This window comes from Cladophialophora psammophila, assembly GCF_000585535.1.
Source record: "Cladophialophora psammophila CBS 110553 chromosome Unknown aczJe-supercont1.45, whole genome shotgun sequence".
Taxonomy (NCBI): domain Eukaryota; kingdom Fungi; phylum Ascomycota; class Eurotiomycetes; order Chaetothyriales; family Herpotrichiellaceae; genus Cladophialophora; species Cladophialophora psammophila.
In genome coordinates, this window is record NW_006912966.1 from 1,259 (window position 1) to 14,983 (window position 13,725).

At 52.2% G+C, this 13,725-nt stretch overlaps 7 protein-coding genes across 7 annotated transcripts in view; 3 read left to right on the forward strand and 4 right to left on the reverse strand.

Moving 5' to 3' along the window:
• Nucleotides 1–348: 348 nt before the first annotated feature.
• On the forward strand, nt 349–2,531 carry A1O5_13243 (uncharacterized protein; the record flags this gene model as incomplete). Its single annotated transcript, XM_007753809.1, has 4 exons — nt 349–942; nt 999–1,160; nt 1,211–1,471; nt 1,527–2,531. 4 exons carry the CDS (start codon nt 349–351, stop codon nt 2,529–2,531), a joined length of 2,022 nt encoding a protein of 673 aa, XP_007751999.1.
• Nucleotides 2,532–2,623: 92 nt separating this feature from the next.
• Nucleotides 2,624–3,884, reverse strand: A1O5_13244 (uncharacterized protein; the record flags this gene model as incomplete). Its single annotated transcript, XM_007753810.1, has 3 exons — nt 2,624–3,064; nt 3,160–3,244; nt 3,313–3,884. The coding sequence occupies 3 exons, from the start codon at nt 3,882–3,884 to the stop codon at nt 2,624–2,626; spliced, it is 1,098 nt and encodes a 365-aa protein (XP_007752000.1).
• An 824-nt stretch (nt 3,885–4,708) lies between these two features.
• On the reverse strand, nt 4,709–7,454 carry A1O5_13245 (uncharacterized protein; the record flags this gene model as incomplete). The annotated part of the gene is made up of 10 exons (XM_007753811.1): nt 4,709–4,935; nt 4,992–5,220; nt 5,305–5,555; nt 5,646–5,684; nt 5,773–5,841; nt 5,908–6,004; nt 6,089–6,265; nt 6,337–6,440; nt 6,495–6,515; nt 6,590–7,454. 10 exons carry the CDS (start codon nt 7,452–7,454, stop codon nt 4,709–4,711), a joined length of 2,079 nt encoding a protein of 692 aa, XP_007752001.1.
• A 588-nt stretch (nt 7,455–8,042) lies between these two features.
• On the forward strand, nt 8,043–9,516 carry A1O5_13246 (uncharacterized protein; the record flags this gene model as incomplete). The annotated part of the gene is made up of 2 exons (XM_007753812.1): nt 8,043–8,366; nt 8,422–9,516. 2 exons carry the CDS (start codon nt 8,043–8,045, stop codon nt 9,514–9,516), a joined length of 1,419 nt encoding a protein of 472 aa, XP_007752002.1.
• Nucleotides 9,517–9,921: 405 nt separating this feature from the next.
• On the reverse strand, nt 9,922–10,854 carry A1O5_13247 (uncharacterized protein; the record flags this gene model as incomplete). Its single annotated transcript, XM_007753813.1, has 1 exon — nt 9,922–10,854. One exon carries the CDS (start codon nt 10,852–10,854, stop codon nt 9,922–9,924), a length of 933 nt encoding a protein of 310 aa, XP_007752003.1.
• A 660-nt stretch (nt 10,855–11,514) lies between these two features.
• Nucleotides 11,515–12,099, reverse strand: A1O5_13248 (uncharacterized protein; the record flags this gene model as incomplete). Its single annotated transcript, XM_007753814.1, has 1 exon — nt 11,515–12,099. The coding sequence occupies one exon, from the start codon at nt 12,097–12,099 to the stop codon at nt 11,515–11,517; it is 585 nt and encodes a 194-aa protein (XP_007752004.1).
• A 1,296-nt stretch (nt 12,100–13,395) lies between these two features.
• A1O5_13249 (uncharacterized protein) overlaps nt 13,396–13,725 on the forward strand; it is a gene marked incomplete at both ends in the record, with an annotated part of 505 nt that continues 175 nt past the window's right edge. The window contains one exon of the mRNA XM_007753815.1: nt 13,396–13,687. Within this exon, the coding sequence (XP_007752005.1) occupies nt 13,396–13,687 (292 nt within the window). The remainder of the gene's footprint in view (nt 13,688–13,725) is intronic.

Sequence of the window (13,725 nt, forward strand, 5' to 3'; positions counted from 1 at the left end):
CCTTCTAACGAGCACCCAAGGGACAGCTACAACCGTCATGTGAAGGTACATGAGGCAGGTCGAAGTGTGAGGAAGTGGTCCTGCGAACGTTGTCAACGGTACTCTAATCTGAATCTGAGATTGGTCGCCATCCTACTTACGGGTCCAAGATCCAAGATCAAGTGTTCCGGCGATCGACCAAAATGCACCGCCTGTCTTCGCAGTTCCGCCTGCTGCACATATCCAGCAGGCTCGGTCCCCGACCGCGACGGGAAAGGTCCGACACCCAGACCACGATTGACCCCCTCGAGAAGTGCGATGCAATCTGCTTCAGCAGCGGAATTATGGGAGACTTCCATCGCGCCAGTCATGCCAAATCCACCAGGCTTCACCCCCCAATCGTTGAATTGGGCATCTGACACGCACCAGCTTCCCTCCGACCCATCCCCCCAGCACACGGCAGATCCCTTTGGAAATCTCGGGGTACCCGGAGTCTTTTCTGACGATGTCTTCAATTCCTGCGAGGAGCATGACCTCGATTGGATCTTTCAAAACATCACCGAAGACGATGAGATCAATTTCAACCGTGCGACAGCAGATCGACCCGCTCATGAGTGCTTCGATCCTGCTCTGAAATTTGGGGAAACGCCTCTGAACGCCCAGCAGCCGGCCTCAACTTACCAAGAGAACGACGCCAACAAGGAAAGCTGGCTATTGGACGGTGCAACACCGCCCGAACGTCCGCTGGCGATTCCTAGGCTGGGAGGAGAGCGTGTCGACCAGCTATCCCTGGGCTCTCACTGTCAACTCGAATGCCTGACCGAGGCCGATCGTAAACAAGTCCAGCAGTTTATCAAATTGTCCCTCGAACGGCCACTATGGAAATCCATCACAATGGAATGCTTTCCCTCCAAGGAGAAACTCGATCATTGTGTCGACCTATTCTTCATCAATTGGCGTCCGGTATGTCGATGACCGTGAGTCTTTACTGTTCGATTGACTTTTTTTTTTCCCCCAAGGCCGTCAACTTTATTCACCGTCCCACCTTCAATCCCAATAGAACCCCCGAGATTCTCGTGCTTGCGATAGCAAGTATTGGCGCCCGTTTCACGAGATTGAGTGGCGCTGCACAATTCGCCACCACTCTCGCCGAGGTCGTTCGCCGCCTGTCACTATCAGCGGTACGTCCACACACTTTCTCGGCTTCATCATCTCTAACTTTCTTCTAAAGGTCGAGCGTGACCCTGATATCACTAAGACGGAACCATATCTGACAGCGCAGCTATTGCTGGGGATGTACGGCTATTGCAGTGGTGATAAAACCCTCTTCAACTATAGTGAGTCGCTACGAAGTTCTCTAGTCCGACACGGCAGGAATTTCGGGCTCTTCTCCCCACACAGGGCAACGCGGCCCATCGAAAACAATACACAGGCTCAATGGGCTGCATGGATCAATGCCGAGCGACGAAAACGACTTGGCTGGGCAATATATGTGCGTCCCCGTGGCCCATTACCCGCACAGTGGTCAAGGCTAAAGTGATGAACAGGAATTCGACGCTTCCGTTTCATTCCTTCACAATCGACGGCCAACGATGAGTGTGGGTGATATCCTCCTGAGCCTGCCTGAAGATGCAGCTCGCTGGGAGGCTACCTCCGCCCATGCCTGGATGGCCCTTGTCCCGCAGCGGTCGACCTTGGATGATGCAATCAATTTTCGCATAGCTGCGCGTAGCTGCTTTGACACAAAGCTTGCCGTCACCATCGAGCTCCAGGATCCTCAACATCTTCATTTGATTGTAATCACGCTGGCTCGATTCCTCTGGTCAATCAAGGAGCTCCAAGCTTCCCCTCTCATGGATGTCGTGCCCGAACAATGGCCTCTTGTGGCACATAAAATCAATCTCCTGCACGCATTAGACCACTACTCGGTGCCACTGAGCACCCTTCGAGGTATGAGCGATGACAAAGAGCTGGCTCGGCAAGTTGAACGTACGTCAATCATTCATATATGTCACCTTTACGGCGCAAACGATCTCATGGACTGGCTTCCCGCCCTGCTACGGACCTCAGGGTTAAACAAAGCAGCCAAGGAGCGGATGAAGGTTTGGGGCGAAGAAGACCCTGTCAGGCTGCGGAAAGTGGCATATCATAGTGCTCAAGTCATGACGATCAGTCGAGACTTCCCATTCAACGGCCCATACGAACCATTTCATGTGTTTTACGCAGGCGCCGCACTCTGGTGCGTAGCGTCATTGCTAGCCGAGCCACAGGAAGACGAAGTGCTTCACGACAGTCAGCGGCCGATATTTCTAGACCGCCATGCCACAGCTGGAGATGTCGATCACCTGAGAATACTGAAATGGATTCAAGAAGGAGGGAATAACGCTGTGGTCGGCATCTATGGAGTCCCTGTGCTTGGCAGTCGGTCAAGCCGGATTCAAGCGCTGGCAGAAACTATACGAATTCTTCAAAACATGCGAAGCTGGGACCTGTCCACGGCTTTTGTCAATGTTCTACGGCAACTACTCAATGCAGAATCAGCATATGAGTAAACAGCTCATCATCAGCAACCGGACCACCCTGCAGACGCGACGTGGATGAAGCTTGCATGATCAGGACATCCCGGTCTTTTCGCGGACGACTCTCATCGAACGGCATAAACCAATCTCTGTCCGCGAACTCGTCCAGCTTTCAGCTCTTCTAAGCCTGGCACAATGCCAGTCAATCCCCCTTCTCGCTCTTCTGAACGAAGAGGCTTGAGCTTTCCATCTCTCAGCAGCAGTTCAAGCTTTTCGGCGAATTTCCCACCGAATGTAGCATCGTCCTCAATGACTGGGAATGTCGGGCCCTTAGCGCCGAAGGAGAATGTCCGTCCCAAGACCGTGAACGAGACGATTTTGACAGACTTGACATTCGGGTGTCGAATCTCGGGCCCGTTTGCGGTAAAGCTGATGTAGGTTCCTGGTTCTGCGCCCATGGCTCTCGAACATATGGCTGCAGACTGGACATCGGAGATACAATCGACAGTGTACCTCACGAGGCCTCTTGTGAAGTCCTGTAGGGATTGCTCGCAGCCTGCGTCACGCTGTGAACCGAGTACGAGATACATGTGAGTGATTCTTGCCGAGAGAGATTCAGGCGCCGATTCGACTCGGGTCCTGGAGGGGAAATTGTACTCACGTAGTCGAAGACAACATCAGCGCCGTAGCTTCGCACGAGGTCGAAGCTCTCCTTCGAGCAGACAGCCAGCACTTTCATCCCGGCTCTGTCGGACGAGAAGTTAGTGACATGCCCAGGAACGTACTACAGTCGAGGGCTACTCTCATGACGTACAACTTTCCCATCTGGACCTGCATCAATCCTGTTGACGATGCCCCTCCATAGACAAGCAGCATCGATTCCTCGCGTGCAGCCTCCTTGATCGCAGCTTGTCCATTCACTGTCGACACTGGTTCATCCACAGGCACTGACATCCCCATGAGATGCTCGAGACAAAACCCCGCCGTGAACGCTGGTGTCGGTATGGTTGCACCATTCTCGAACGATGTAGATTCTGGCAGATGGAGCAGCACATGTGCTGGTGCGATGATGTACTCGGCAAATGCACCGTCGTCAGGTCTCAGAATGTTTCCTCCTTGCACCATTCCCGCAACACGCTCGTCCGGTTGCACTCTCGTGACGCTCTCTCCAACTGTCTCGACAAAGCCTGCGAAGTCGCAGCCCAAGACTGTCGGCACCGCGGGTACGCGACCGTAGAGCATTTTCCAATCGTAGGGATTCAAGGCCACCGCGTAGACCTTGACGAGAACTTCATCTTTGCCTGGCACTGGAATGGGCACTTGTTCCATGACGGCTGTGCCTGGCGCCGTTTGGCGAAGAACCTTGGTGTGTCTAGACATCGCCATTGTTTGCTTGCTCCGCTCCGCTTCTGATCAGACCTGACGTCCGTCGATCAAAGTCTTTTCTTTTGCCAGGTCGTTGAATGGCCCCTTCGAGTTGATCACCAGACTTGGTCGCGCTGGATTTCTTTCTAGAAGCCGGCCCCTATAACTCCCTCTATAGTAGCAGGCGGTGCTCCTTCCTTGGCTGGAGGAGCTTACTAACCGGAGCGTTTCCCTCGTGGCGGACTGGTTCATGTTCTCGGTACGAGTGTAAACGTAAACAAGAATCCCCAAGGTCGAATCAGGATGAGCTGGCGCTGGTAGGGTTTCCTTGGGGCAGCATACTAAGCCGAGGAACGAAGGAGGACGAGGTAGATGACCAGAACCACTGATGCTCCGAAAGAAAGAAAACAAGAAAGCCACACACAACCACAAACATTCCGACCGATTGGTCATCGGGTGTGCATGCGGCAGTGGGAGTTTTCCGAACCTTCATACATCGACAAATGACATTGCATATTGCGGGCGCTGGGCTCTGCGGACGTGCCACGAGCTGGAGAAACCTTGTCGCTTTGTATCGCAAAAAGGCTTGGGCGCGCACAAACGAGCATCCTCATCGTGAGGTCGGTACTAGTGGCGCGCAGACTAAAGACACCACTAGGCTCGACGGATTTGCGGTCACAGTTACCAATTTGAACGTTTGGCGTGAAGCAGTCAAAAAGGTTGAGTATCAGTACCAAACGTCGCCGAGAGTGTGTGCCGATGTCGATGCTGGAATGCCACAAACTCTACACTTTCTAGCTATTGCCCTTCATCCTTCCTCTATCGATCATGGCAGCCGGGATATATTACACCTCGCACCATTCATCCACCAATCTATGCTTGCAGTCCTCATACACGGGCAACGGCGTGCCCAGCTGGTCGGCCTTGATGGAAAGGGCCAAAAACCTAGAGTACCATCTCGCATGCCCGAGTGCGCCTCCGATGTACCAAAGACCGGGTTCTGGGATCAAGAAGAGAGGTGTTGTTAGCGCCTGGCCCGCTGGATTGAGATTGACTGTGCCGCCCCCTTGGGCTGAGCAGAGCGGTTGCAGATTGGCCGGCAAATGAGGCAAGACAGAGTAAACTTACGCTGCACTGGCTTGAAAGCTCCCAGGATTTCTCCTTCCTCGTTGAGACCGAAGCAATCACCTGCCCGATCCCCGACTTCTTTGCCGAAGATCTGCTCGACATGGTTGCGTAGATTGCCGACAAACCCCGTGGCGAAGACGACGACGTCGGCTTTTATTCGAGTGCCGTCCGCAAATTCGAGGCCGTCTTCATAAAACGACACGGCTAGTGCGTCTGATTTGACTTTGATCTGAGTTGTAGAATTGACTCCGTCAGTTTCTATGATCCGTCGACAGCGAGAAGTCCAAAAAAGGCTGATCGGGACGTGACCCACCCATCCTTTGGCGATTTTCGCCGATGTGCCTACGTCGATATAATGTCCACCCAAGCGGACGTTGATCGCGTCCTGGATGTCACCGTACGGGTCGACCTTGAAACCGGCGCGTTCCAGGGCTTCCCATCTTTCGGGCTGAGCTCGAGCCATCGCGTGAAATGCATTGGCCGAAGTCAGGCGAGCAATCGACACGGGGTTCGTGAACATGATGCGATCGCTGGTCTCGGTGGACAGCTTGCTGTTGTACAGCTCTGAACACCACAATGTCAGTTGCTGGCCACCTCGTCAAGCGTGGGCGGCTTCGGGTCCGGTGTCATGCTGCGCCAGAACAGAATCCTTACTTTGGTATCTATCTTGGATGTACTCCAGTGGTAGCACGACTGCGCGTAACGAGCACTTTATTAGTGTGAAGTTTCTCTTGTGTTTTTCTCTCAATCATGACGAGGGGCAATGAGCCCCAACACTCACAAGTCCGGCTTCTCTGTACCATGGTCACGGACATGCCTGCTTCGTACATGTCGTCGGCTACATCGTGGGCTGAAAACTCCATTGATTAGTCATTCTGGTGGCTGCAGGAGGAGGGAAACGATTTCTCGAGCTCACCGGTGTTTGCTGTGCCCAAGACAATACCGGCCTTGTGTCTCCATTGTTCAGCCGATTTATAATCTGCAGAATGCAACACCTGTCCTCGGAATTTGTCCTGTGCAAAAACCCTTAGATCGTGGATTTTCTTTTTTTTTGTTTTTCATTTTTGCAAACGTCGGGAATTTGGTGTCCGCCTTACCCTGTTCGCGAGAAGCGGCATTATTGGGGTTTGTGAGCCTGCCCCTGTGGCGATTACAACGTGTTTTGCCGTGATGATCGTGGGAGTAGCAGTGCCTTTCCGGCGGACAGTCAAGGTGTAGAGACCGGTTTCTTGATCCCAATCACCTGACGTGACAGTTGATGAGAGCCAGATATTCTATCGAGCCCAGGGTCAATTAGTCACTTTACCTTGTCGCAGAGTTGAAGCTCCACACAAGGCCGACTTACTATGCCAAACTTCCGCGCCCATTCCCGGTGGCCTTTCGCTAGATCCTCCTTGCCGAGATATTCCGGATAAGAAGGGCCAAACGTACGGTCAAAGGGTAAGTGTGCTGTGATGTACGTCAGCCTCAATTGCATGCTATCAGTCGGGCTGGAGGACCAACAGTATTCGCGGACTGTGTGAACTGCGAAGCCAGAAAGTTAGGATCCACAGGTCGATTTTGTCAAGGTGTGTAGCCATCCTAAGATGCGAACTTACGTCTCGCAGATTCGTACCTCAGCCGCCACGCATCCCCGACTTGCTCATTCTTCTCGATGACAACGTACGGGACACCGAGTGCTTGCAACCGTCCCCCGGTGCTGAGACCGGCTTGACCGCCACCGATGACGACAACTTGAAAGTGCTGGATACTTTGTTGTTCAGGCGTGTCATTGATGGCTTCCACATGCTCGATTGTAGCGCCGTTGGTCTGCTGAGAAGTGTGGCCATTGATATAAACATCTTCTGGTCCCGTCGCGTGTCCGTTGGAGCCGTTGCGGTTGACGACGGTTGAGCTTCCATTGGGACCTCGATCACTAAGTAGTTCAGACGAGGCCCCATTGTCTGCGAGCAATGGAGTTCGGGGCTCAAGGACATCAACGTTTCCGTGACCAGGCAGTTGTTCGAGCACCGTCCTCAAGATCCAGATCTTCCAACCGCCATCCATCGTAGGAGACGGTACCATGGAGAAAAAGGCTGAGCATTCTGTGACTGGGTTCGCAGTGGTGAACCTTAGCTGGCATTCCAGATACGCCGATTCTGGACCAAATGGAATGATTTTGCTGGATCCAGGGACGTATTCCCTTGACGTGATCGGTCGTTGCTCACGCAATAACAACCACTGTTGTGCGACAGTGGCATTGAAGTAGAACGTTCGGAACGTGCCGGTCATTGCATAGCTGTCTCGCCACAAAGCATCGTCCGTGAAGCAATCTCTGGTCAGCGCAGGAAACCTGTCCACCATAGATTTCGCCACGAGCTCCGCATCCACGTTCGCAGGGATTGACGTAGTTGGGAGTTTGCCGGGCAGCCGCTCCAGAATGGACTTCTTCGGCGGCACAGGAACGGCCGGAGAGATAGCCATTGTGACTGTTGCTGGGATGACAGCGAATGTGGATGGAACGGTGCGAAAGGAAGAGGAAAATGTAGATCCATTCGTGAATCCGGTTTATCAACACCAGGGGGGTCGACATGCGACTTAAAGCCAGGGCCAATTCTCGAAATCTCGGTAAGGTTAAGTCCAACAATCAGGCCATGGATAGGCTGGAATGTGCGATGCGGTGTTTTGCCGTTTTCCCTTTGGTGGTCCCGTACCAGGTACCTGAGGTACATCAAAGAGGGAGCCGGCCCCAGAAGCTGATCTCGGAGATGTGGTGGCTGCTCACAACCACCCGACGCTCCGTGGATGCTTTATGCCGCAAAGCTATCAATGCTGAAACCTTGTCGAAAGTTGGAGTAGGGACTGGGGCATGATACTAGTTGGAGAGCAGTGAGGCCTAGTGAGCTCCCGCGTTTGTGAAAAGCCGGGGACGTCGTGATTCTATCCAAGGGGTAGAATAAGTGGTAGACAAACGACTCACAGCTACCCAGGTGTTGATCACAGAATTACAAAGATACTTTAACAATAACAACAGCAATAAGAAGAAGAAGAAGGTCGGTGCAAGGCGAGATGATGGAAGCTTCCTTCTCGCGCTTCACCGGCTCCTCCCCGGTGTTTGGATTGTTGATCCTTGGGCTTGCTCTATTTGCATGGGCGTTGTTTTCGACTGTTCAGAACTTCTACCGCCTCCGACATATTCCCGGGCCCTTTGTGAGCAAGTTCAGCAGTTTCTGGATCACTTGGAAATTCAACCGCCGGTCTGAGAATTTTCTTGATCTCTGCTGCCGACTCGACAGAGAATATGGGCCCATTGTCCGATGGGCGCCAAACAATGTGCTGTTCAGTGATCCCTCGGTCATTCCTGTGATCTACGGTACGCACAATATTTGGAAGAAGGTTTGCCTCTCGAAATGAAATCATGGATCGCCTTGTGTTGACCTGTCCTACCTAGGCGGTATCTTACGAGCCTGCAATTCCAGTGGTCAATGGGGTACTTCAAGATTCTCTCACCACCACGCGGAACGAGGCGCAAGTTTCGGCAATCAAGAGACACATCAACGCTGCATTTACTCCCCGGGCGATCAGGGTCTATGAGGCACATGTGAGCGAAGCCATCAATCTCCTCAGTTCACGTCTTCGGTCTCAGACGCCTAACGTCGACCTCGTCCGGTGGATCAAGCTCTTTGCTTTCGAAACAATCTGCCGAATAGCCTTCAGCGATGTCGATCTGACCGAACAAGAAGTTGAAACCATACTCACCGGCGCCAGAGAGCGCTTTGGTCATTGGTTCCGATGGTATGCCAGTCCCGGCCTCGAGAGGCTAGTCTACAAAAATGCTTTTGTTCGAGGCAGAAGAGGCACCAGCCTCCTTGGTCAACAAGCTTTGAAAAGGATCAATGAGCGAAATTCCAAGGGTGACTCCGAAGGGAAGTCCGATCTTCTGCAATGGTACCTTGAAAGCCACGCAAAGTCCCCTGAACTTATCGAGAGAGGCACCGTCGTGGGGTTGGTCATGTCAACAATCAATGCCGGTGCCGAGACCACAGCATCCACCATGGTGGAGGTGCTCTGGCTCCTGTTGAAAAATCCACCGTGTCTGGCCACGCTGCGAGAAGAGTTGAAAGCAGCCGGACTCGCCTCTCCTCCGACACTCGAGTCGGTGAATAGACTTCCATATCTTGAAGTGGTCATCAAAGAGACCATGAGGCTGAACCCGGTCAATCAGGCTCCATTGGAGCGAGAAGTTCCTCCAGGCGGTGCGCACATTGCGGGCGTCTACCTCCCCGGCGGAACATCTGTCGCCTTGAATTTTTCCGCCCTCAGATTTCGCGAAGATGTCTGGGGATCGAAGCCTGAAGAGTTCCGGCCGGAACGATGGACGGAAGCCGACCCCGCTCAAAGGGCGAGAATGGAACGAGCGTTCTACGGCTTCGGCCACGGAAAACGAATGTGCATTGGCCAACACATTGCCTGGATAGAAATGAAGAAAGTGATACCGGAATTGTTGCTGAATTACGACGTAAGCCTCGGCGTGGCCTATATATGAAATGATCTAAGTGTGTCGAGTACGGCTAATGTTTGTCACAGATGAGCTTACTACAGCCGGAGAAGCCAATGGAATACTACACGTCCATAGTTTCGCTTCCACTCGAGCTTTGGGTGTCTGCCAAACCACGCCCGAGGTAGCAAGGGCCGGTCGTCAGTGAACAAGATACACGGCCACGAACGCCAGTTGGCAGGTGGAGGAAATTTGGTAGGAATTTCGAGTTCTTGATGGAGTTCAAACGACTTGTACGCCATTGGAACGAGGAGATCTAATTCGGGCCTGACTACCTGATGCGAGGAGCTCGTACGAGAGGTAGAATTTGTGACGGCTGAGGAACACAAAATGATAGGCGGTAACTCACTCCTTGATAGAATCCCATGCTAGGCTTTTTTCAAGGCAACAGCATCACTTCCTAATCCAAGATACGAATTCATGACCCCATTCCTCCTCTGCCGCAATGTCCGATCCCAGTGCCAAAGGCGGACTGATATGGTTATGTCCCTTGATGTTCAGATAATCAACCTCGAGGCTCCCCGCGGCCCGCAGTCTCTCGATGAATTCTGGAGTGGCCTTGAGGATGTCCTCCGGATCCAGTGCGCAATCGCCGATCAACAAGCGCGGCCAGGGCCCAGAAGAGAATTCTCCCGTCTCTGCGCATCGTGTGAGCGACTCGACCGGCGCAGCGCTGTCCAAATAATCCCCCAGGTACGCTGCCAGATTCTGCCGCAGAACCGGAGACGAAAATTTGAAATTGAATAATGCTCCCACCACAAGGGCGCCCGACAATTTCACTCCTCCACAACCAGCGATAATCTTTCGCCTGAAGTCGTGGAAGGCAGGCTCAAGGAGCCAATGGACCACGTGGATCCCTCCGGCCGAGTTTCCAAAGAGATAGACGTCTCGTTGCTGGTCTTGGTACCTCTCCGCGATCCATTTGAGCGCGGTCTCGAGATCTTCGGCGCCGCTGGGGAATTTCGCGCCGTGTTGGATCAGTCTGTAGTTCATGCAGATGGTCTCCAACCCGGCTCTGTCGGCGAAAAAGTGGCCCAAGTTCTTGTAGAACAGCGGTTGGGCTTCGTTGACTTTATCTCCGTTGGCGAACCCACCACCGTGAAGGAAGACCAGCAGAGGCCTAGGACTGGTATCGTGTGCTGGATTGGTTGTTGCTGACGGCTGATAGATGTCGAGTTCTTGACGAGGGTGTGCCCCGTACTTGAACGTCTCTCGTTTTGTCAGTTCGATCTTTGAAGCGTTTTTGGCAATCAGCGGTACGTAGACAGCGTAAGTAGGTCCAACCACCTGACCGATAATTCTTCCCAGTGTCGGCAGTTTGTCCATGGCACAACAACTTGAAGTGGACCGTTGTGGCGTAAAGGCTGATATCCGTAGCAAAAGGATGACCTAAACGATGGACGATGGATGTCAATATGTGCACAGATACAAGGGCCTACGTTTGACGGTTCTGACTCTGTTGCTGGTGCCGATGCCGATCCTGATGCCGTCCAATATAAAAGAAGGATTTGCAGCTCTCCTAGATTAGGGGGTCGTCTTTTCGCAATGCGTACGTTGTAGCGCAATTAGCACCCTGGCGGATATCGGAGTTGGGACTGGCGTTGACCCCGAGGCAAACCTGAATGGTCGAATGTTAGTCAGAATCGGATGCGAGAACCACCACATCTCCGAGCCACTGTCGGCCGGGACACAGCCAAGTTGCTCTGAGCATCGCAAGAGAGTTGACTCCGGCCAGAATCACCCACTGATACCGAATCAATGGGACATGAGCAAGTGATGGCCGCGTTGGTCGGCCTAAACCCATGACCGGCCACATCTATACCGAATGGACCAGCGAGGTGGGCAGAGGCCAGCAAAGTATAGTAATCGCTGTTCCGGCCGGCCGGCTATCGACTATCCCACTTGAGAAGGAATGCCAAAATGCCTAGTACGCATTGATTGGCATGTGATTACCATATTGCCCTATGTGAATGGTCATGTGATTGATCATATATTCAATGCGAGGCAATTCCTCAATGTATAAGGTACCTGTATGATGGTCACGCAAAGTACAGATAGAATTCCGGAAGGCGGCCGAGCAAGGTCAGCAGTGACGATGGTATCTGCTTCGAGCATCTCACCGGATTCGAGGAGGATGCCGTCCTCTTTGACGGCGCTGATTTTTCCTGTCGCGACACTGGCCTTGTTTTCACGCAGGCACCGGAAAAAGTCGCCATCTGGACACAGACACAGCCGCTGCTCCCATGGGTTGTACCTGGGCTCGAAGTGCGGGCTTAAGGGCACAGACTCTGGCAACAGCTTCTCCGTGGCCGACCGGAGCTTGCGTTTAGCCGCGGAAGGAAATTTTCGACAATAGTTGTAGAAGAGGAACCCCGTCAGGAGGAATTTGAAACGATTGAGTCGATAGGCCATCCAAGTCGGGAAGTACTTTTCAATCCATGCTGCCTTGCCGCGGTTGTGGATTGAGATAATGTAGCTGGGGCTGCGTTGGAGAATCGTAACATGAGCTGCCTTGTCTGCAAGATTGGGGAGCAGGGTGATGGCTGTTGCGCCGCTCCCGATGATCGCCATCTTCTTATTCGTGTAGTATTTTTACGTTCTCCGACACGTATTTTAATTTAGAGACAATGCATCGGTGTGCCCTAAAGCTTTTCGAGAGATCTCCGTAGGCCGTGTGTGTGTGTGTGTGGCGGTCAACAAGGAAACTGGGCAAAGAAACTTCAGCTCACTCAACCGGTGACACAATTTTCCGAAATTCGCCCAGGATCCCTGTTCCTATATTTATCTCGAACGAACCAGCCTACCCCAGAAAAGACAATAAACTCAGCGGGGCACAGAGTTTCTTTCCATTGACGCATGCATTGACAAAACCGTATGTTAAGCCTAACCGCTCTAGGATCACAAGCGCATTTAATGCCTACTAAGATTAATGGGCCAAAATAAGTGAGCAATGCCACAGCGGTCTATTGACAGAATTCATAGCTGCTTCTCAAAGGCCATCATCAATATCGCCGGCCTTCCTCAACCCCAGAACCCACGGAACTGGACAGCATTTCCACCGCCGCAGCGAAGGAACGGAAAACCCCAGAAGTGGGGTTCGCTGGAAGCTACAGAGACGCTGCTACACAGCGGTCGACGGAGCATGACGTCTGGGCTCCTTTTTAGACACCTAGGATTTCTACATGGACATCAACCATTAAACCCTGAAGATCGTGACTCCTTTTCCTGCTCGCAACCAGTAAGTGATAATATCGGACCTTTTCGGACTTGACTATCCGAAATAACTTGGTGGCGTTGTCGGACATTCTGGACGTTGGATGTTGAGGCCGATGTTTGAAAGGACGTTGGGAACCCGTGCGGTTGTTCTTAGTCATGGAATGCTGCTTCCAGTATTCCAGGGCCTTTAGCTCCATATCGTTCTCTCGGGAGTTTCTCTCGATTTTGTCCCCAACGGCTTGGCCTAGCGCCGATATTATTGAGGTCCAGTAGAGCTGCATACAGAGTCCTGCTGGGATGCTTGAATTCCATACTCCGATTGAATCCTACTGGATAAGTCTCAGTGTCTCAGCATGTTCTTACTATGAATAACAGCATCCACTCGCGGTGTGGTCAACGAGACGGAGTTCCAAACCCTATTCTCCTTATCGGTGTTAAGAGGCATGATACATTGAGCTTTATCTATTTTGATTATATATTTGTTCGGGTTTCTTCGTCTTTGCTTTATTTTCGCCATTCAGAAGTTCTTCTTTTCATCGTTTCGGCCCCCCCTGATCTGATCTCTCCGAATTTTACATTCCACGTCTAATTCGTCTTCAACATAAAGATATCTTCCAATACCAGTTTCTTTCAATTCATTGAACCGCCAAGATGCACTTCAAAGCGCTTGTGGCTATGCTGGCCTTGAGTACCGTTGGCGTCATCGCTAACCCCACGAGTTACTATGACGGCAAGAAGGATTGCGATAGGAAAGGCAAGGATTGGGAGTGGAAGGACGATGGCTTCGGCCATAAATATTGCTTTAAAAAGGAGTGGAAGAGAGGTGACGACTACGGAAAGGACCATGATGACTATGGCAAGAAGAGTGATCATGATGGATACAAAAAAGGGTGGAAGAGGGGTGACGACTATGGAAAAGACCATGATGACTATGGCAAGAAGAGTGACCATGATGGCTACAAAAAAGGGTGGAAGAGGGAT